Source organism: Parambassis ranga, chromosome 16 (genome assembly GCF_900634625.1).
Source record: "Parambassis ranga chromosome 16, fParRan2.1, whole genome shotgun sequence".
In the NCBI taxonomy this organism is placed as follows: domain Eukaryota; kingdom Metazoa; phylum Chordata; class Actinopteri; family Ambassidae; genus Parambassis; species Parambassis ranga.
In genome coordinates this window covers 3,966,065-3,989,011 of record NC_041036.1, presented here as the reverse complement: position 1 = coordinate 3,989,011, position 22,947 = coordinate 3,966,065, and the positions used below count along the sequence as shown (strand labels likewise).

At 40.1% G+C, this 22,947-nt stretch overlaps 1 protein-coding gene across 3 annotated transcripts in view; it reads left to right on the top strand.

The window, feature by feature from the left end:
• The window catches only part of vps13b (vacuolar protein sorting 13 homolog B), a 263,370-nt gene that overhangs the window by 22,339 nt on the left and 218,084 nt on the right, over nucleotides 1-22,947 (top strand). For 2 of the 3 annotated variants that reach the window (XM_028424569.1, XM_028424570.1), the window contains exons 5-16: nucleotides 737-904; nucleotides 1,752-1,933; nucleotides 2,896-3,070; nucleotides 7,422-7,696; nucleotides 10,042-10,137; nucleotides 11,291-11,413; nucleotides 11,751-11,888; nucleotides 13,908-13,995; nucleotides 16,034-16,219; nucleotides 18,232-18,401; nucleotides 18,994-19,188; nucleotides 20,912-21,036. In XM_028424569.1, coding sequence (XP_028280370.1) covers nucleotides 737-904; nucleotides 1,752-1,933; nucleotides 2,896-3,070; nucleotides 7,422-7,696; nucleotides 10,042-10,137; nucleotides 11,291-11,413; nucleotides 11,751-11,888; nucleotides 13,908-13,995; nucleotides 16,034-16,219; nucleotides 18,232-18,401; nucleotides 18,994-19,188; nucleotides 20,912-21,036 — 1,921 coding nt within the window. Of the gene's footprint in view, nucleotides 1-736; nucleotides 905-1,751; nucleotides 1,934-2,895; nucleotides 3,071-7,421; nucleotides 7,697-10,041; nucleotides 10,138-11,290; nucleotides 11,414-11,750; nucleotides 11,889-13,907; nucleotides 13,996-15,737; nucleotides 15,822-16,033; nucleotides 16,220-18,231; nucleotides 18,402-18,993; nucleotides 19,189-20,911; nucleotides 21,037-22,947 lie in introns of those variants that run through there. The other variant, XM_028424571.1, reaches the window with a different exon arrangement.

Genomic DNA, 22,947 nt, shown 5'->3' with positions numbered 1-22,947 from the left:
TGCTCTTGGGCTTTATCATTGCAAAATTATTGGGAAAGCTTAATTTCACCATTTCATGTTGTCTAGTACACTATATTTCTAAAAGTGATTACCCTAACTTGTTCAGTAATAAAACTATAGAATTACAATCCTGCCATCTCTAAGAGCAGAGTTTTAATGGCCTTTCCAATAACTCTATCTTGTATATATACTGTATGAGATCCTTTATTTTTCTTTGTGAATGCATGTGTTTTAATGCAGTAAAGCTTACTAATTTTTAGGAGAACATGCCGTGTTCTCGGCTGTTTAATGGGCTTGTGAGGGATATATTTGAGGCAGCGTGTGCATAGTTTTGGGTTAAACATGACTTTGTATGTGAGGGGAGAGCAGAACCCTTCAGAGATACATAAATTCACTCAGGATTTGTAGCTGTTCATGCAGGGTGAGGTTTAACAATGTTTTCATGGATATTCAGCTCCTTTCACTGAACATGTCTGAAGCGTAGACTGTGGCGAAAAATAACATGTCAGGACCTCCTCTTATTTATGAGCCTGCAAGGATGGCAGTGCTCTGTGGTACTGAGACTAGACTTTAAAGGAATGCAATCATAAAATATTTTATTCTTTTATGGCGTATCAACACTGAATTAATGATCCCTAATGAATTATTGGATATGCACCATGCCATATTAGCTATAGCATATGTTTCATTTTTATTTTTTTATGTGTACTATTGACCGTTTCTCATGTGTTTGTAGGGTATGTGCAGAGTCTTATTAGGCGTGTGGTGAACAACGTGAACATTGTGGTGAACAATCTGATCCTGAAATACGTGGAAGATGACATTGTGCTGTCAGTCAACATAACCTCAGCGGAGTGCTACACTGTGGATGATATGTGGGAGAGGGCCTTTATGGACGTCACAGGTGAGCAATCGTTTCTATCGTTTTTATTCAATACATGTTTGTAATACGCTGTTTTAAATAAATGATATTACATTTTATAACCTAAAGGTCAAATGTCAACTTCTGTGACATCAGATTTTATGTGTACTAAGTATTATTATTATTATTATTTATTTAGTATTAGCATATTATTATATTGTTTAGAATACTTTTTCGTGTGAGCCTGGACTCATGTGGATGTAAAATAGAAGAGTGCAGACACAAGGCTGGAATTCTAGTTTTAAACCAAAACATCTCTTAGAACTATGAGGAAATAGTGAATCTTTATAGGGAGTTACAAAAGCTTATATCAACAGAAAAGTAATGAAATAGTCATGTTCAGTTATTATTATTATCATTGTGGAATTTCTTGTGGGCTTTGTTCCAGAATATGAGCAAAGCAGGAGTTACAACAATAGTTACTGGCACTGTTTGGACAATGAAATAATTCTGGGAATACGTTCTGTTATCAGACTGTTAAGAGTGAGTGAATCACTGACGATTGAGAATCTAATGATATGTAGTCCAACAAGACACACATCTGTGAGAACACTCACTGAGAAGATGAACTCCCTAACTTTATCCTTCACAATAAATACCTGGGTCCATATCCTAAACTAAACCTAATCAAACTTCTCAGACTTAAGTTGCAACCCTCAAACAGAACTTTAGTGAAGAGCCTGCTGGATTTAACACTCTCTAGCTCTGTAGCCATGTGTTTCTCTGTACTCATACATTTTAAATGCATGAGCAGTGTGTTGACATTGTGTAAAGCATAAAGGGTCAATGTAAAACAACACATCAATTTTGATTTCTTTTCTCCGTACAGCTCCTGAACTGGTCCTAAGAAAAGTGATCAACTTTGCAGACTGCACTGTGTGTTTGGACAAGCGAAACGCTAGTGGCAAGATCGAGTTTTACCAGGATCCACTGCTCTACAAATGCTCCTTCAGAACACGCCTTCATTTTACCTATGACAACATCAATTCCAAGATACCATCTGTCATCAAAGTAAGTTATTCCAGGTACTCAATGACTGCCAACATAAAAGTTTTTACACTTTTACACCATTTTACTGTCCAAACATGTCACACAGTGGACAGGTTTACATATTCTGCAGCAGCTTATAGTTGTTAGAGGTTCAGATGAGTCACTTTTGTTGGATTGAATGAATCAATAACAGGATAAAGACTAATTCCATCCCATTGTTTGAATCCAGTGATACTCTGGATGTTTGTTTTGGCAAGGTTACACTTCCTACACAAGAATATATGATAACACTAGAAATAATTTGATTTGTCACCTGAGAGCTGTCACCGTTGGGTTTATCCCTCCAAAGACAGAAGTTCTTTGTCACCAGTTCAGTGTTGCTCTACATAGTGTTTGTTTACAAGACAGCACTAAAGACTAGTGTCATGTCATGAAGCAACAGCCTTAAGATCAGTTAGCTTACTTTTTAAATAATAGTAACAGTTGTTTATTTAATCAGATCTAAAGGATTTCTGATGAAAAGCTGTTTGTAACTGCACTCTGCATATATAAAGTTGTATATCTGGCTATTTAAAACTTATTAAAGCTGCATATTGTTTCATACACAGCTGTTAAAAATGTTGCTGTAGGTATTTCCAGTAAACACACTAGCTTACATGTGGGTGCATTTATTTCTGTTTATTTCTTTACATTGTTTTTTATGTTATTGAAAGCATCTGCTCCTTTTCATTACTGTACGCTGTACATATTTCACATGCAAAATGCAAAATGTGGGTTGTAGCCGTGGGTCCTCTTGTAACCCTGTCAAGAGCAGAAATTCTATTGCCCTCCTGCCTCACTCGGTTATTAAGTTAGACATTACCATATATTTTTATTTAACATTACTGTTCTCTTTATGCAGGAGCCCACTAAAAGTTGTTGTAAACTTCAAACAACTTGCAAACCTCAAGCCATCTCTTGCACTGTGTTCCATGTTTTCTCAGATCCAGACCATGGTGGAGAGTCTGAAGTTGTCCATTACTGATCAGCAGCTACCCATGTTTATCCGAATTTTAGAGCTGATTATTGCCCTCTACTATGGGGAAATTGGAGGGCACAAAGAGGGTGAAGGTGAAGAGGGCATGGGTCATGTCAGGGAGGCTGGAGGAAGTTTACCTGGTGAGTAAGGTCTTCTGCACTCTTTTTACATTAACATGTTATGTGAACCTTTAAAACTAAATGAGTCTCTTTAAACTAAATGGGGTAACTTAAACAACAGAGATGGATGGCAGTTAAAAAGTGCTGGAGCTACAGCTTGTACATGTGAGTTGAATAAATAATACTCCTCATGTATACTTGTGGCTGAAGGCAGTCCTTTTTCCAGGAACTGCAGTCCAGTAGCTGATTTTCCAATCAAGGGGTACACACAGCAAATCAATTTTTCACAGATACACTCATTTTTCTGCAGCTAATACTTCATCAGAATAGATTTGAAATGATATATTGAAGTTTCCATGCAACATTTGTTCTGATATTAGGATGGTTTCTGTACAGCATGTTCATCTCACTGACTGTGCATGCTGCTGCGTTCTGCTCTGGGACTTTGTCCATACGCTGCTGTTGTTCCTAAACGGGACATTTAACATCGCTTTGACCATGGTGTGCGCTCCTCCTGCTTTTTCCACAAACAAAATCTGGAGCATGTAACTCGACACAGACCGTTGTCATCAGGGTTGATCATCTCCATGTGGACAGAAACAGGAGAGAGAGAAGATTGAAGAAAAGAAACGTGGATGAATCAAACACAGGCCCGGCTCTGTCTTTCTAATTGGAGCACCATCCAGCAGCTGAGCAAAACGCTTACATGCACTCAGCATAAGCAAAATGCATAAAAACATATACACGGTACTTTACATAGGCTATACGTTTAACAGCTGCAGTTACCCCTATACAAAAATCCTACCTCATTCCCTCATCGCCCATCTTGACTCTCCCCAGCCTCTCATCCTCATCCCTGCCAAATAGAACAAAATCAAGTCCCAGGTCCCGCTGGGCTAAATCAGCCTCTCTAGCACCAGGAGCAAATTATGGTGGAGGAGAAGTGCTGGACAGAGAGGGGAAAAGCAGACAGACCAACACAGCATTCAAGCCCATTTGCCTGCTCCTTTCTTACTTGCTCCCTGCCTCTTGGCCTGGAACTTTCACTGCAAGTTGGCGCAGCTTCCAATTCGGTGTCCAATGCCAGATGTAAGAGTCGGTGTCATGCTACTGCTATGCGGAGCCTCTGAGAATGAATTAGTATCCCATCACAAAAATATACAAGAGGGGACCAGTTCTTGGAACCTGAGCGCCCCCAGATCTTGTTATGCTGGAAGTAATCGAAAGAGTGAAGAAGCTAAAGGGGGCAGGGGGCAGTTGTGCATGTACGTAGTAGGTGGATGTGTGTTTGTTGTGAGGGGTGTGAAGTTGTTCGTGAACAAATGGCTTTCAAAGTGTTTATGAAAAGTGTGTTTCAGATTTAAGGGATAAATGATGCAGCTCAATCAAGTCATATGAGACAAGCAGGACAGACATATGGAGCGGGCAGTTATATCTTATACATATTTTATTATACTTAGAATGACTTGTGTGTAGTTCTTTATCGCATTCATTTTATGTTGTTATTGTGAGTCTCTTCTGTGAGTTTTGATTCCACTGCCCCGTATGTGTTTCCTTTATTTACTCTTTCTGTGACTTGGCTGTTGTAACTGATGTTGTTGGAATGTCTGAAATGTTCATAATTGTATTTCTTTGTGTGTGTAAAAGATTGAGTTAAGTGTGGTTAATACAGTCTGGATCTACTGTTAAGCCATGACTATTAATTTAAAGTGGAGTCGTTTCAAAGGGAATATTAATTTTTCCCTCATGTGAAGGTGTTTTTCTTTTTGCCAATTATCGAAGTGGAAAAAGCCTCGTAATGTGTTTATGTGCCCATGATTCACTGTGGCTGCATGTTGTTTGTTTGAATCTTTCTCTTTAAGGTACGAGCCAATGTCTCATTAATGGATAGCTTTAATAGGTGCAGGGTGCTGGATACTTGTGTGTCACTAACCAAAGCAGCCATTCAGTCAGGATGATATGGCTAGTTTTCCTACTGTCTGAAATTCTGTGAAGTCTGTGAAATGCTCGAAAAATTAAGCGGTCGGAAACATAGATGACTAACATGCTTGAATAGACTGGCTGGTCACGACAGCAAAAGCTGTATGGTTTCAACAAGTATGTAAAGAATTATACACCGAGGGGCTGTGGAGTGTGTGTGAGGGTGTGTGTACCTCTCATTTGTATGATTTCCTGCAGTTATTATGCGTTTGTTCAAGATAATACGGTGTTATGTGCTCTACCTCTTTGTATCTGACAGTGTTTGATGTTTACTTTGTGGTGGGGTTTCCTGTTTATCTCCCATAGGGCTTGTTGAATAGAAAGGACCATCATCGTGTGGCGCCCTATCACTACTTATACTGGAAAATAAATACGCATATTTTGTTTATGTACAAGCATGAAGCGTGCCTGTACACCTAATTTGTAACTAAGAAAAATGAAATAGATGTGTGCATTTTTGTATTTATATGCAGGTTTAATCTTATATTTCTGCATCTCTAGTTATTAAACTGAGCATGTGCATGTATGCACATATGCCAATATACACACACATACAACAGATGCTCAAGAACAACCCTTGCTTAGTGGTCAGGTAACAGTCCACCTTTCCCTCTATAAACATGGAGGGACATCTACTGGCCTTTGAGGGCACTGCCTTCTCTCACTCCTCCCCTCTCACTATCTCAGTGTCACTGAACTGTTCCCTCGCTCTCACGCCCACTCCCTCACTAGCTTAGACATACCTTGCTGCTTAAAGACTTTGGACTCAGGGAAACCAACCATGACTCTGACACATCTTATTACATGCTTCTAAGCTCTGCTTATAGACATGTAGTCATTTATGTGGTGCCACACTTACGCTGTTACCCATCAGATTTGGATTGCTTGCATGATGAAGCAGAGGGCAGATAAACTTCACACCTGTGTGGTCATAATGTTCTCTTCTATAGCAGCATACTTTTTTTGGGATTAACACTTCAAAGTTTACTTCAGCCGGTCTGTTTTGATCACTTGATTGGTGATTGTGCTTTTGTTTGGACTCCTGTGTAATTTAAACTTCGTCAAGGCTGTGACGTGAAGTGAAAGAGCTTGAAGTGCTCATTGACTGACACTTCTAATGCTGAGTACAGTAAGAAGAAACAAAGAGAAATGAGAGGTAGATTTAGACAGGGAGATTAGGCCTGAGAGTGAGTGATAAAAAGCTATAACATGGGATTTCCAGCTGCCAATTCACAAAGTGGAAGATTTAATTAAAATATGTCATAATTTTCACCGCCTTAGCCTCTGGGATTCCTATGCAGTGACCTCACGGACAATATTGTTTTCTCGTAGAGGACGTGAGACTGTGAGGAATGGGATTACACATTCTTGTGTATTGACATCAGCTTCCTCTATCCCGACGTGTATGGAAACAGACATGATGGGACCAGTTCAGGGGTCAAGATCTGGACCGAGGGGGATCCTGTGAACCCCCAAATGGTTTTATAAGACAAAGGGGAAAACATGTCTTTTGTTACACACACCGCCGCCGTCCCACTGGCTTCTGATGTCAAGTATGTGGGTTAAAGTAGCCAGTGCTCCACCTCACTTTATTGACTAAATTTATGCACTTCCACAGTTGACAATCCTAAAAATTCACTCAAAGCCCTTGCCGGATTCGGCTTGTGCTTGTAGTAACGTTGCTTCCCTAAGGCGTACAATTTCAATCTGCTGGCTTCTTATCAAATATGCGACCCAACCTCTCACTGTGTGCATCTGTGGACCCACACCCTGCTTGTTGGGTCCGGTACAGACAGCCTTGACCATTGGGCCAAGTCATGGCCCTTACTCTGTGAGGATGCTAGATGACAGTCTGTGCCCTCTGACCCCTGTTAAAGTGTACCGGTACGTCCCCTTTTCTTTATGCAGCAGAGGATACATGCAGCACATGAATACTCACACACCTGCATGCTGGAGCATTGGCAGCAACTACTGTAAAACTGCCTTGGTCTGTGCTTCCTTTGTATGTTCCATTGACAGCTGAAACAACTTGCTTGTATTAAACTGCCCTGAAGGCACGGACAAATTAATTTAGTGTGCTGCACTGGGTATAGCACTTCCATTATGAACAGTTTTCTCTCTGTTTGACTGGTTTGTTCTCAGTACCTCAGCCTTTAAATGAATTTTTTTAAACATCCTATATAATGTAAACATTATATAGAATTTGCCATTTGCCATGACAGTAATACAGTACATAAAGTGTGTCTTGTTTCCACTTTGAATCATTATATTTAGATCTGCAGTGTGATTTTTTTTTGGAACAGTTTGGATGAAACATTTGTAACAGATTTTTACCCATTGCTTATGTATCTGCAGTACAATGATTAAGTTTGCATTTTTTTATTTCTTTTAGGGATGGATGTAGATATGGAAAGGCAAGGGCCTAGCCCTTACTCTAGCCAGGAACTCTACATGCAGTCGGGAAGTCTTGAAGATGCAGACCAGGGCTGGTTGTCCTGGGCATGGTCCTTCGTCCCAGCCATCGTAAGCGCAGAGGAAGAGGGGGAGGAAGGCCTTTACCAGCAGAGAGAAACTGGAGGCATCCCCAGCAACCCCCAACAACACACACCCAAAGACCCCATCGTCTCCATTGGTTTCTATTGCACCAAAGCTTCTGTCACTTTCAAGGTAAAACAGCACAAATGCGTGAGTTTATATTTTCTTCATGTGTAACATTGAATCAGTGTCTATTCAGATACACATACATCATACCGTATAAGTGTATATGTGAAAAGAGTCAGGTAATTTGTAGTGAACAATTACAGTTTTTCTCACTGCATTATTATTGATTTACTCCCACTGTCCACTCAGCCTTAGTTTGTGGTCATTTTTAGTTGCAGGAAGTTTCCGTCCTCTTTGTCTCAGTGTGCGGTATAGGGGAGGGTAATGTAACCGCTAACTGGCGTCTCGGGTCACATTAATGTTTTAAACATTATACATGGTATGATGACTATTCAGAAACAGATCCCAAACTTTAATCCTGCCTGCTCACTCAGAATAGTTGGAATTCATCTGTGTTTCCCCTCAGATTCAGGCACGTTAGATCACATTACTTGTGTATGTGTGCGTGTACTTGACAATGTGTGTGATCAGTGAAGGGGAGGTACAGTATGTCTCAGGCCAAACAGACCTTGCTGTTTTTCTAATAATGTTTAAATTGTTCCTGTATTGTTTGAGTTCTTTTAATCAATTAATTGCCTCTCGTCTGCAGTAATTGCAGACAGCTGAAAGGATGGTTTTTTAAACGTTCTCGTCTCTTTCCTACAAGGAAGTATTTAGTTTGAAGGAATTTCATGTCTTTGAACAGCCACTGCCTGAACCTGAGTTTGACGTGAATGTGAAATCAGAGAGGTATTTTTAGATCGGTGACGTACTACACGCCAGATCTCTTTGATCAGAGAAATTGCTAGTGTAATTTAATGACTTTTACACACATGATGCATAGCTTAGCACTGACCGTTGGTTCCCCTGTTTCATTATCGCTCACCTGCCAAACTCTTACAGACTGAATGCCATTTTTCATTTAAAAAAAACAACATAATTTCTTTGTTTTTGGTGTTTTCATTTGCTGCATTAATAGCATGTTTCAGGTGTTCCTGCAGTCTTCTGTTACATTTCGGAGAAATGACCATAAAGACAAGTACCCCAGTATTCACATTCACTGTTATCATTTCCAATAAGCCTCATAAAGAATTATTTGATTTGTGTTAAGCCCCCAAAGCCTTTAAATGATCCAAGCAATGACTCGTATAGTATTAGCAGTGGCTATGTGTAACTCTGGCTGTATCAGTGTTTGTGTTGGTGATCCAGCTCTATTCTAAAACTCTGTAGTTTCAGGTGCACTCAGAAAGGCCCTGCAAGTTTTACTATAGACACCACCGTGCCCCTGTTGAATAAGTATCTGTCATGTTTGTTTGATTTGATTTTATTCAATGCCGATGCCACTGTGCGCAGATGTTGCAACTTTTTAGACAGATAATTATCATAACATCCTAGTCGCTGTTGCTTCCAGCGAGCTGCAGGTTAGGGCGGGGTGGTCCCTGCACGTGATTAAGCCATCAGAATCGAAGGAGGGGAAAGGGAGCAAGGGTGAGAGAGTCTGCTCCATCAGTAAGGATAATAAGGCACAGCTGCTTCTTGCTCTGCACCTGCTTCCTGTGTTAAAGTTGAATGGGTTGGGGTCTGCACATTCTGCCCTGCACCCGCAGTTTTTTAGAGTCACTAACCTCAGAAACACCACAGCTCTCTAACTTTCTCACCCCAAACCAAATATGCCTTTTATTTTTCCATCATTTCTCTGCTGCCAAAGTTAAAGTTCCAACCAACAATACTAGTATTTTAATTAATTTACCTGAATGCAATTATTATTTTGTCCCTTGGTATGTTTAGGGATTTAGTTATTTCGTGATCGTCATTCCACTATGGCCAGAGGGGGCGTCCTGTAATGTCAGAGAGGAATGGCTGTCATGTGGTTTGATGAATGTTTTTGGCCTGAGTCCAACCTCAAAACGGAAAACGACCAAAAAGTCCCACGGCTGGCATCCACTCTCTGATCTAAGAAGATGTCATATGTCCTTGTTTAGATGTCATTATTTTCTGGGGCCTCTGTAGCTTTTACATCCAGACTTTTGTTTATCTTTAAAATCATACAGTATCTGTTTCGGCAGTTAATTGTGGATGAGCACATTCTCACACAATGACACATTTGTGTTCCAGTTCTTCTCTGTGATGTACTCTGTCATTCCCATAACCATTAATCTTCAGCTACCACAACATTTTGTTTGTTTTTGTACTTAACCAAAATTGCATTGATATGATTTAATGATTCTTTTGATGCGTAATGTAACTGTTGGCTTTAACTATGACAAAAATATCAACTATTTAAAGATTTCAGTTGCTTGAATGCATTATTTTGTTCCACCAATTGTTTTGCTTGAAGTCATTAAATTGAGTCCTCTGCTTTTGCATCTCAGCTGACAGAGACACAAGCAGAGAGCAGCTACTACAGTCCTCAGAAGGTCAAGTCCAGGGAGGTCCTGTGCCTGGAGCAAGAGGGAATCACTATTGAGGTATATTACTCTGTGGCCTGAAGTATATAGATTACTTTATTTAAATATAACACACATAACAAACAGCAGCTAAAAAGTAAAACTTTTTTACTCTCTTGACATTATGAAGACACATTTTTGTCTTGGCATGGTTTCAGTCAATTTGGGTCTTCCTAGATTGAACTGAAACAACATCAGGGCCCAAGTATGACCTTTTATGGTTAGATGCCTATTATTAGTATTGTTTATTTCCTTCTTCAGTGTTTCTTTTAAATCTCTTGATTCCATCTTCAAGTACATTTATTAAGCCTCACCAGGTCACTAATCCATCATCTGTTGTGCACACCATGGGTCCTCAGTTGAGCCCAAGTCTGATCATTTCCGCAATTTCCACTCCACATTGAGAATATTGTTAAACCTTTTCCTCTGATTACCTGGTTTGTAGTAAGGGAGAGGCTTTCTTTCTCTTAAGCTTTCTACCAGATGTGAAAATTCTGAAAGATTTCCAATTCCAATTTCTGTAATTTATGCTTTTACTTCCAGAGAGAAAGAACAGTCTGAACTGGGACCAAAAAGTGTTAGCGTTGAAAGCCAAAGGGTTTGCTAATAAAACGGGGAAAACTAGAGCTTGTAATAATTGTGTGGTAAAACGTAAAGTTTTATTGGATTCTCTGCTTAGCTATCTGTTGGTAAAGCAAAGACACATTAAGTGAACGAGAGCCACACCTTGGTGGTTACAAGGACTGTTTGAGTGCTACCACATATAAACATGCATCACTCTCAGGAGAATATAAAAGCTGTCTCACTCCTGCTTATATCACAGTGGAATGACCACAACCACAACCTCAAAAGCACCACAGAACCAGTGAAGACTCACTGGTCTTGGTGCCCACCATTTTATATTTTATTGAGATGGAATAGGTGGTTCGGTTAATTTCATTTCTGTGAATTATTGCACCGTTATGTATTTACTGGGCTTCAGCTGACTGACCTACATGTCATATTCCCGGGTGTTCTCTTTGCTGAAGACAGGAACATTGTTTTTATTTTTAATTTTAAAGAACAAGTTAATCCTTATTTTCTTCAGCTTATTCAGTTTCCACAGTTTTGTCATGAAGAGTTGAAAGAAAATCTGGAGTATAAAAAAAAATGGTTTCTCTGGTATTTATTCCAGGTGCTCATGATGGGGGAACCCTTCTTTGATTGTCAAATTGGTTTTGTGGGCTGCCGGGCACTCTGCCTGAAAGGCATCATGGGAGTACGGGATTTTGAAGAAAACATGAACAGACGTGAAGAGGTAAAGAAAAAAACGGCAGAGCATGAGGAGGTGCAGATGTGGTCTGGAGTTTTTGTTATTGACAATAATGTCTTCTATTTGCTACATATATTGCAACGTTATTGCTTTTACCATGGGGTGCTGCACAGCCTCCAGCTCATATCAATATTTTACCAGCAGATATGTTTATTTTAAAGATAACTATTTATAGGTATTTTCACATATATATCTGGATCAGATTATTGCATGTACTGTGGGCTGGGTTGTGTAACCGTCTTGAATGTTTTTTGCTCCTTCTCTGTGAAACGTCTCTTTGGTTCTCACACTCCTGTTTTTATATTTCTCTGTGTCTCTGTAGGATGCAGTGTTTTTCAGCTGTGGGGACAGTCTAAGCAGTAAAGGAATGACCTACCTTACCAACTCTCTCTTTGACTATCGGAGTCCAGAAAACAACGGAGTCCGGGCGGAGTTTATCCTGGATGCAGCTAATCACAAGGTCGACATAAAATGAGATTGATTATAGATGTGTTCGTCTGTAGTAGCACCAAGCCAAGGAAAATGTTCTCAGAGATATTGAAAATATGTCCCATGCAGCCCCATGCTAGAATATGATCAATTGTTCTGTTGTTTTTTTTACCACAGTCAGTTTAAAAGACGCTTATTGAAGTGACAAGAGGGGATAGCCTGTATGGCCCGTATGGCGAAGAAGCAGTCAGTTTCAAGTTTCTGCACACACAGCCGCACTTGTCATTACACAACTCTTACTAAACAAAAACAGGAGCAGCCATTGAGAGAAGAAAGGATATTGTTTAACACACATTAATGTGGAGATGATTTAATCTGACTTGCTTAAACAAACATACTACTTACTTTGCTGATACAGTAGTTTATCTGGGTCAATAAACAATAATCTGACATAATTACATCCAGACTTTCTTTATATTTATATATCTAGAAAGCTGCAGTGACAGCTATTACCTTAATCAGTGCCACTTACTTAGTGCAATGTTTTTTTTAACTGTTTTCCTCTGAATAAACGACCTGGTTGGTTGGTTTTTGTTTACTAATCGCCCGTGCTGCTGGGTGCAGTAGAGGAATGTTCTTGCTATCTAAGTAGTAGTGGTAGGGCCATTGTTCCTGATAACTCTCAGCTTCCTTCATCAGCCTTCACAGCTCTAGTGTTGACTCTGCTTAGCAATGTTCATGACCCTCAGTGAAGCAATTGTTTGGACATCCATCCATCCATCTATTCATACTTGAAAGTTTAAGACTCAAAGGTTCTACTCTTAATTCATTAGCGATTTTGAAACCTGCCTGGCTTTGATCCAAAAGCATGCCACAGCCATTAGAGGACCACTAATAAATATTACTCATTAACCTGCCTCCCTGATAAGACTCTCCTGAAATCTCTGTTTAGAGATATTGTGGGGGGGGATGTCTGGGGTTGGGTGTTGAATGTGTGTTAGGGGCCTCTCTCATTCTTTGTCTTGCTCGCTCACTCATTCTCAGTATTTATCAGTGGTTTAGTGCGCAGTAGAACTTTCAAATACTGTCTCAGACAAGTTGAGCTGCTGACCTGCAGACTAATTATGATGAGTTATGTTATAACATTACAACAAGATTTGGGCGGCTCAAACATGAATTGAAAATTTGCATATTTACCCAAATCTAAGTAATTGTTGAACAATTTTCTAAGGTAAACTTAATATAACTTAGTGGTGGCACAGTGCTTTAATAGTTATCATTGTGACATATGATCACATAGAAAAATGTGAAAATATTATAATATATAGAAAAATATTCCTTGTGTGTTCAAGTGTAAACTCGCGTAAGATTTAAATATGGGTGTTTGTTTATATATCAGCCACTTCTTCTTCTGTCCTACTTCTTAATTAATGTGTCCTTGCAGAGGACACAGTAAGATAAAGAATACTTAATTTTAATGCAGGAATTTTTCTAAACTTGTATATGTTACTCACTGACACGTCCAATGTACTAATGATACAGACAGCTAACAAGGTTTCTCTGTTTTAGGAGGATAGTATCAGCTGTAAAACCAGCCAGACAGTTTTGATTTACTATGAAAAAGTCTGGTAGATAAGATTCATATTTCCATTGGCTCACATCCAAGCTCCAACTGAAGAAGGAAACTTTCTATTATGTTTATCAGCAGCGTATTACTTAGTATGTTGTAAATTACTTCCCAATGCACCTTAAAGTAAAATGAAACGTTACAGACTTGAGTCTGAAGGTGTCTCGTTTCCAACGGAACGGATGTCTTTAGTTAAAATTCTTACATTTTAAGTCTTAACGGGCTTCTAAACATTAGTGATATTATTGGGCTGTTAAAAACACAGCCCACTAAATTGATCAACCACTCAATAACTCTTGTTATCTCTAATTTGACCCTTTGCTGCCATATCCACCTCGACCCTAGTCATTGCCACTCTTAAGGACTATCAGCTTGTTTGCTTCTTTACTGCCATGTTTACCTAACTCTACTTTTGTTTGACAGGAGACCTACACAGAGATAGCAGGCATGCAGCGCTTCGGTGCTTTCTACATGGATTATCTCTACACAATGGAGAACAGCAGCAGCAAAGGTATTGTCTAATTCATTCTTCCTCACAGAGCTTGTTTGGTCACCTTGCCACCTCTTCTTTCCTTGTCTTTATATCTATCATGTTCCCCTTTTCTCTTCCTTGTCCAGTCTTTCTTCCTGTCTCTCCATCTCTTTCTCCGACTCTTTTTTTTCTTCTCTCTCTGTCAAACAAGCCCCCTGGAGACTTGAAGAAAGAGCTTGTCTTGTTTCAGTCACAGCCACCTGGTCCTTGACCCTTTCTGTCCTCACGCTCACCCCAAACTTACCTGGAGGGCAACTGTCAGAAGTGTTTAGTCTGCATTGACACGTATTTGAGTTTCTCTCTCACCATTGCTTGTTGAAACACTGTTTCCCCCCTGTCTCTTTACCTGTAAGCTCTCGAGAAAGTGAATAGCCCCCCCCCCCTTTGCCTAATTAGATGTCACTCTTCCTGGCAGAAGCCCGAAGACGGGCAGGGTTTCTCATTCCTCAGCTGCAGCACTCAAGAGTGTTTATTCAAGTCTGAAAGATCTGAAGTTCCCATTAAGAGATAAAACGAGCTCCCTTCAATTTGAAATGTTATATTTGGCCCACAGATGCCTCTGTGCTTTAGTGTGAATGATGAACGTTTTACTTTAGTGCTGCTGGAAATCTTCTCTTTGTAAGAATCGCAATTGCACCTGACGACATGTCCGAAGTTCTTATAATTTAAAAAAATGATCTGAAGAGTTAACATTAACATTTAACATCCTGGCAAACAAAATAGCTTCATTGTTCCTGTGTTCCTTGATGTGCTTCACAGAGGGAAACGTTCAGTTACAGTAATGATAAATTATGATGTTTGCACAATTGCCTTTTCTAAATAGCACAGAGGAAACAAAGACCTGATTGAACCAATTCAATAACAAGAGCGGATGATTTGATTTATTTTGAGACTACTGTCACCTGTGTTGTTTTACTTACCTCCCTTTTATTTTATTTCACTGTGCCTCCAACTTTATCTGACTAGACTATTGTTTCCTCACACTGCTGCTGCCAGCTACAGATAGTAATCTAAATTAAAAAAAAACATTGATACTGTCATCCTGAGCTGTCAGAGTCATTTCTGACGGCAGGATAAATGTCAGTTTCTCGTCCTGTGGGATGGCTGTGGTTACCCGTGCCAAATGGAATGCTTCTCTTCTGTCAGTGTGTTTCTCTTCTTCTCGGATACGGACCAGATCCAGTGTCAACTAAACAAATTAGTCTGCATTGCCACAGGACTAACATAAACTCTGAGTCAACCGAAATACTAACCGACTCAGGTCACTGTACCATTGACATCACAGCAGAGTAACACCGCAGATTAAAAACCCTTTTTTTTAATCTTGGGAAATGGAGACACTTTTAAATCGTCTAAATCCCACCTAATTTCAACCTCCTCATCGTTTCACTGACCATTCTAACTGCAGCCAGATGGTTGATATTAGGCTTAATCCACTGCAGCCAAAACTCACTGAAGGGAAGGGGAAGTGCCATTGCCTGTTGCCCTTTATAAATTTCCAAAATTCAGTGGGAGTTACACCCCCATTCCCTAGCCCTTCATAGTATTGACTCTGAGCTGTAAGAATTCTCAGTGTAGTGGTGAAATGTAATGGGAATAAAGTAAGCTGTGACCCTTTGTCCTCTTCCTCTCTCACTGCCATTCATCCACCCCCTTCTTTTATTTTTAATTTCTTCCTTTTTATTGCCGGGGAGCTGAGTCTTTTAAGTGGACCTCTGGAACAGGGGCCTGCAGTGAATGAAGGGACAGCTGTGTGAGAGAAGTGGACATTTGGAATATTCATCATTCCAGTGGTTCACAGCTATGTGAGCTGCTCCCTGCTGCTGCATTACACCACCCCTGTCTTTGTTGTGTTTTTTCATTCTGCATTCTGCACTTAATTATTAAGAAATTTAATTCTAGGTTAAAAAAAGTTGCTACCCTTAAATATTAATGTAAAAACTCTTTAATCTATCCATAATTTGTTATAGCATATAAAATACACAGTATTCATTAAGTTGTTTATTTGTGTCTGCAGGCTCTCAGGACTTCTCTGTGACAAATATGGAGGAAGTTGTGTCCATAGTACAAGAGACATCCATTAAGAGGTTGGTGGTTGGACCTCTAGACATCAGACTGCACAGCAGTGCAGTCCACCGCATTCTCAAGATGGTTACCTGTGCCATGGACCATGAGTATGAACCCTACTGCAAGCCACAGCAAGGTCAGAGATCTCATTTAACCTTGAACACTTATACTGTCTTCTACTTCATCCCCTTTTTTGGACGTCTTCTCCTCCGTTGTACTGTGTCCTTTCAGCAATCAGAAACTGCAGCAGTTTGCACTTCATGGTATCCTCATCACATTGTTATTTCCTTGCACAACCCATCCTTCAACATGCAGCTGTACATGAAAGTAGTGACCTTTTGGACCACATGAGGGAGGTTAAGCCAAACACCTTTTGTTAGTGATCATCCCTGTGCAGCTATTGATGAGCTCATCCCCTGGATGTTGTGAAATAACACGGAATGTGTGTCTGTATGTAATATCTGTGGCAATAACTCTTTTGCAAAAGATTTTTGTGAAATGATAACATCCGTAGGTTTCGGTTGCCTCAGCATCTGCGATAGATAATAGATGATGTGGTAATTACAGTACTATAGAGGTTTCTGTGTAAAGCTTGGAAGGTCAGTGTGTTCCTTCCTGTTTCTAAATGTGTCAGTGCTCTCTAGAATTTTTTTGGAGAAAGGTCAATATGATAAGACCCCTGGGGGCAAGTGAGAAATTGAGAGTAGATAAATAAGGAAGCCAAGGTTGCTGTTACAATTGAAGTGATAAAATAAAACATGCCTTATGTTTATCCTCTCCTCCTCTGATTTCAGGATGCTTTTACTGCTGCTTTCTCTCCGTGTCTCTCAACTGAAGTTGATTCCAATGTATAAAGGAAAGGAATCAGTTTTGACTGTTCAGCTGGTCTGATAATTTATTTTTTTGTGCACTTGCTAGCAGAGAAGCAGAGGTCAGAAGGTCACAGACTTTTTTTTTTTTTGCTTGTTATGCTCCCCCCCTCAGATCTGGGCAAAACCTCAGGAAGAATCATTTTCCTCTCCACACTAGCTGTAAAAGGAAGCCAAATTGGTCATTGTCTGGGATTTGCCCTGTTGAAAGCAGGAGGTTCCAGTCTGCAAATTACTCAGTGTGTGTTCATTAGGGTGTTTTTTTTATTGACTAAGAACAATAGACAGAAAAAGTCAAATCTGTAACTGGAAAATAAAGGGTGTGTTTAATGCTGTGTGTATACTGGCAAACACTTGTTAAAGCATGTTTTCTGCATGGTTTAAATACAAAGTGTTTTACTGTTTACTGTGTACGTGTTTGTTGTAATTTGAATGTTCACGTTGGATATTTACTTGAGCCCTGGCATACGATTAGATTGGACATGCTGGTGCCAGATGAACCTGATGCAGACTGTGGCAGGAGGCCAAAGAACAAAACAGCTTTGAGATCAGGTTTTGAGCCCACCTTGTAGCTGGGAATCTAGCCCGACAGAACCTTTACAGAACTGAAGTAAGCCCATGTCCTGGGACCAGAGCCAAGGCTGTAACACAGCATTCAGATTTTGGTTTACCTCAGGCCTCGGACACAGTTTGTGGTTCAGTGATCTGGTCACTCCTTACTTCAGTGAGCACTGACCTCTTTTCCATGTAGACATGGCTCACTTTATTTTCTTGACTTTTGGAGTGTTTCTGGTTATTGATTGAACGAGTGGTTTTATGAAATACTTCAAAAACAAAGCTACTGGGAAAGGGCCACTGTAATGAATAGTGTTTGGAGATGCCAGTACTTTTATAGTGCATGTCTATTTTATGTAGTGTATGAGCCAGTGGTTTTTGTTGGAAAAGACCTTTTTATTGTTTTAATGCTGCAAGCATAGAGGAGTGGCACCCACTGAAAGAAAGTGGTGTGCTTTACAGCTAACCTCTCTCTCTGTAAAACAATCTTGCTCAAAACCAATTTTTGGCCTCTCTTACTTACCTTATTGAAAGAAAGGGTTCTTTCAATAAAACCCTACAGGTTGTATTCTCAGTGTTGGATGCACCTGTGTAAAGCAAATTAAAAACCAGTTGTTTTTGTAATAATAGCTGTAGTAACAGTTTAACCTTGCATCTCTGAAATATGATACAGTATTTGTTCCAGTGCTTATCCGTTTCTCTTGGTGTCTCAATGTCTCTACAGAAACGATCGAGGAGAGCACTGCCCCAGCTACTCCACAAGAGATATCCCACTTAGAGGAATTCATCCCAACCAGACTCACTTGTCTGACTCTGCTCCAAGTCTCGGTCACTGTCTCTATGGCCGAGTTCAACCTACTTCACACACTAATGCCTGTCATCATGGGACGCAAGGTACTGCCAACAGATCCACTGTGCTGTAATGTGACATATTGTCCGTGACTTCTTTGAGAAGCTCTGTAACCATTTTGTTTTTAGTTTGTGAATGAGGGGCATGTAAAATGTAAAAAAAGACAGTCCAGGAAATGTGGTGCCTTTTACATGAATAGGCAAGTCTAGGAGTCTGGGATAAGGGAAAATTCTGGTATTGTTTGACTACTCTGAGCTGGAAACCTACACCATATTGACACCACTCTAAACCAAAGAGAGGTACCACTGTCTTCTTTAGAGACATGCTACAACACAACAGGAAAATCAACCCAAACACAACTCATAGCTATGACAATACCAAAAAAGTCCAAGGAGTCCTGACTGTCATGACTGACATTCCTCCACAGTCAAACAACCTCAAACCCACAGAACATTAATGGGGAATTTGAAGACGGAGAAAGCCAAACATTCCTGACATCACAGGAAGCTGTTTAGAACACTGTCAGATCATGGTGTGATAATTTAAGCAAATAAGAGGATATTCTGGAACTAAGGTACATTTTTTGGTGTATGCTTTCTTTTAATCCCTTTCCACTCGTTTATGTTTTTAATCCAGGCTGCACCAGGACCAGTATCTGTGCCAGTGTTTCAGCCGGTCCGCCCGCTACCTGCTGTGCAATTCCGCGTGGAAAGGGTGAACGTCGAACACTCTGTGCCCATGTATGCTCCTCAGCTGGTCACCACCGTCAGCAGTCTCAACCAGCCTTCTGACAACCTGCTGCATCACTGCTATGCACACCTCTACCTCAAGGTGAGCACACCAGTATCCTGTAGCACAGAGTCGGTTTAAGGAAACCTTCAGAATGTGAGCTCTCGTTTTTGTACACATGATATAACATTAGTACACACAGCAATTAGCACAGTTTGGTTTTCATGCATTGCAGAAGGTCAGCTGCATTGCTGCACTCTTAACTTCACTCCACCCCAATGACCCTTTTAATGACCCTGTTGACCCCTTTTTCTTGTGGTCACAAATGTCTCAGCAATGAGCTAACTTCCAATGAACACCAGTCCATCTCTGGTCTATGTCATCTACCAAACTCTTAGCATGCTACAGGCTTATATTGTGCAACGTGTCGTTTATGCATTTTTAGTAAAGTCCCAGGTGTCCCTTGGAGTAAATTTAGAATTTTCTAGTTTTTTAGTAAATCCAGCTAATCAGCTTTTTAGGAAGCTTTGATAACAGAGCTGGGGTCATTTGTTGTGGTCCAGTGTGGCCTGGCATGGCCTGAGTGTGTTTATAAAACAGGATGTTTACTGGACGGCATGCTGTTAGTCCTTATCATAGGGTCACTGCAGGGTTAACAGTCAACTTGTCAGTGGCTAAGGATCATTGTGATCTATCAACCAATCAGCTTTTGCATCTGCCAAGGTTCTAATTCTACCTCTGGATTTTGGCAGTAGGATCATGACAGGGTGGAGGTCATTCTGGCCGCAATTCACCCAGTTCAGGAAGTGATTTGAAAAGGGTATAAACTGAGGCTTATCTTAATCTGTGTTTTATTGATGCTGGCTGTCAAAGCTGAGGTATCTGTCTTGAAGGTAGTGCTCAGCCATTATCTCACTTTTCCATGATTGCAGACAAAAACTCAAGGTCTTGCTCAACAAGAAGGCCACTGAAGTAAAAACTTGGGTTTAAATAGTTGTTTCTGATTGGAAATGCTGAATAGAGGCACAGAAAGCTGATCAATTTAGTTATTATGTCTACATCATTGTGTGATATTACATTAATAGGCTAATTCTCCCATTATAAATGTATTATCTTTGTAGTTTTGTCTCCCTGCTGTGCTATGTAATTTAACATTTTCACTTGAATTTGTCCAGCTCTGTGCATGCACAGCAGCTGCATGTTGGACAGCTGGGCCCAGCCATCATCCTGTACATCCAATATTAAACAAGACTTGTGCACCATGTGTGCTATTAACATTATGTAAACACTGAGGTTGCAGTACATTATGTAGAGCTACCAGAAGCCTGGCTTATGTGAAGACGATTATGAGACATGCTGTTGTTTCTGTACTGTTTGTAGGTATACTCACTTGTAACGTGGTTGTTAGAAATTACCCACAGACTTTTTATCCACGTTGAAGAAAAAAGAGCACACTACCAAAAGTGTTGTTTATCTTCATTAACTCTCTGCAGTAGTCAAGTTACTTCTGCCATGTAATCAATTATACATTGCGGCAGTATTACATGAGGGGAAAACTTGCAGCTGTCTGTAGCTGCCTAGTGTGTACACAACAACAATAATGTTTTTTTTCTCAATGATTCACATGAAATAAGTCATTTAGTTTTTCTTTTAATTCTTTAAAACATGGACTGGGTCAAAACTGTTAAATGGCAGTTCAGAAGAAGAAACCTGTGCAACTCCTTTGTGTGGATCTAGTAAATGATTTCATCTGTACACTGATGAGTTTTTCCCCTCTAACTTCTTTTACTCCTCCTCTTCTTCTTCTTCTTCTGTCTCTCTGCAGGTGTTTGGGTTCCAGGCAGGCTTGACATGCCAGGATAATACAGGGGGTTTTCTGCCTCTCATTCCCATCATCCCCTCCTTCAGCACTGCACTCTATGGAAAGCTGATTCAGATGCCTGCATTCTGGTAAGTTTGTAGCACTCTGGATGGAAAATGACCAAAAGTCCACTTTACTCGCATGTTGTAATATATATATATATATCGCATGTTGTAATATATATATATATATATATATATATATATATATATTTAGTAAAAATGTGACAAGCAGTGCTGCTAGCGAAAAAAAATTTCACTTGGCTCTTTAGCATGACTGGAGGTTGAGGTGAAACTTGGCAAGAATACATTTAATGTCTGCACCATATTCACTTCTGCAGTCACAACAGAAACCTTATCTTAATCCTGCAGATATAATGGATTTGATGTGTTTGGTTCAAATACGTCCTGGCATCTCTTGCATAAATGATTTCACAGTAAAGTTTTGCTGTGCAGGAAAGCCTAAGAACGGTTGAGTAAGGTACCTATTTATACATTGACTGTAGTCAGTGCTATTTATGTCACATACATCTTTTCCAACGTCAGAGAGGCAGACATGACATTGGTTTTATTTTGTGAATTATGGAGAGGTTACAGCCTGCTCTGCGTGTCTGTGCGTATGCAGTCCGTGTACAGTATGCGTGTGCCGTTTGTGTGTCAGCCCCGTGTATTGTACTTTTTGAACAGAATTGCGGGCTGTGCATCAGAGGGTATTTAAAGTGATGGATGAGCCACTTCTTGAGCGGTCGGTTGGGGAAACAGAAATACACAGTCTTCTGGGTAACAACAGCAACTGCAGCAATTTCCTTACTTTGAAACACAAGAAGAGGAAAAAGACAGTGCTGTCTGAGGAGATGAAAAAACATATTGCTATACCCCCCCCCCTTTTTTTAAAAACCAGACAGAAGATGACTCATTGGAGATGTCTCCTAGAGAGGTGATGAAACTTTACAAGTTGAAAAGAGGGAAATAATGTTCATAGTTTGGAGGTGGAACAGCTGCTCGAATGGAGAATTTGAGAGGTTAGGCCTTGTCAAGATGAACAATAAATGAGTGTAGTTTTAAAAGATGTCCAAATATGAATTGGAAGAGATTAGGGTAAAAAGATGAGCGCATAAACACTGTGTGAACAGCATTTAAAGTGACAGTTTTGCGATAGATGCTGCATAAAGTTATGATTGGATCAGTGTACAGCAGTAGCTGGATCTGTGTGTGTTGCCATCACAGATATTATACTTTATATGCCCAAATGATGCGATGAATTTTGTTTAAAATGTTTAAATCTCTTTCCTTGCATCATTGCTGTATCTGCTTTTATTAAATAGCCAGTTTTAGGTCATAGGTTATTTAGCTAGAGCCTCACAAACCTTAAATGGGTCCCTTATGCTCTGTTTTTCATCTTCCCTCACAATCATGACACATTTCTTTGCTAGGCAAAAAAAAACAACAAACATTTCATATGTTAAAAAAAAAAAGAAATGCTCTCCATCATTCACTCCATCCTCCATCCATTTCTTCAGTAATCATCTGGTAAACCCCAGATTCAAACATTCATGAATGCACGCACACACACACACACAACCCCTGTGCCCTCTCTCTCACACCTTGGAGTCAAAGTGCCTGTTAAAGCAGGAAACCAGTGCAAGAGCACTAGCTTGGGAATCGATTACCCCCCATTAGTTTATACTTAAACATGTCAAAGAGCTACAGATGGTTTTGACTTATCCTGACTTCTTCTCCAGGCAGACGTTGTATCTACTGTACAAGTGGTCAGCTGGCCAGAAATGGAACCACAAGGCATTATGTTTTAAGACAGAACCCACTTCCACAAGTTCTCTGCTCCTAATAAGAGGCTGCAAGTTGTTTTTTTGATCTTCGCCCCCACCCCATCTTGACCCCTACCTTGCTGCCCTGCCTTGCTCGAATAGTGGATTCAGATGTCAAACGGATATTATTTTTCTTTCTGACAATCACTAGATGTTTCTCATCTCCTGAGACCCT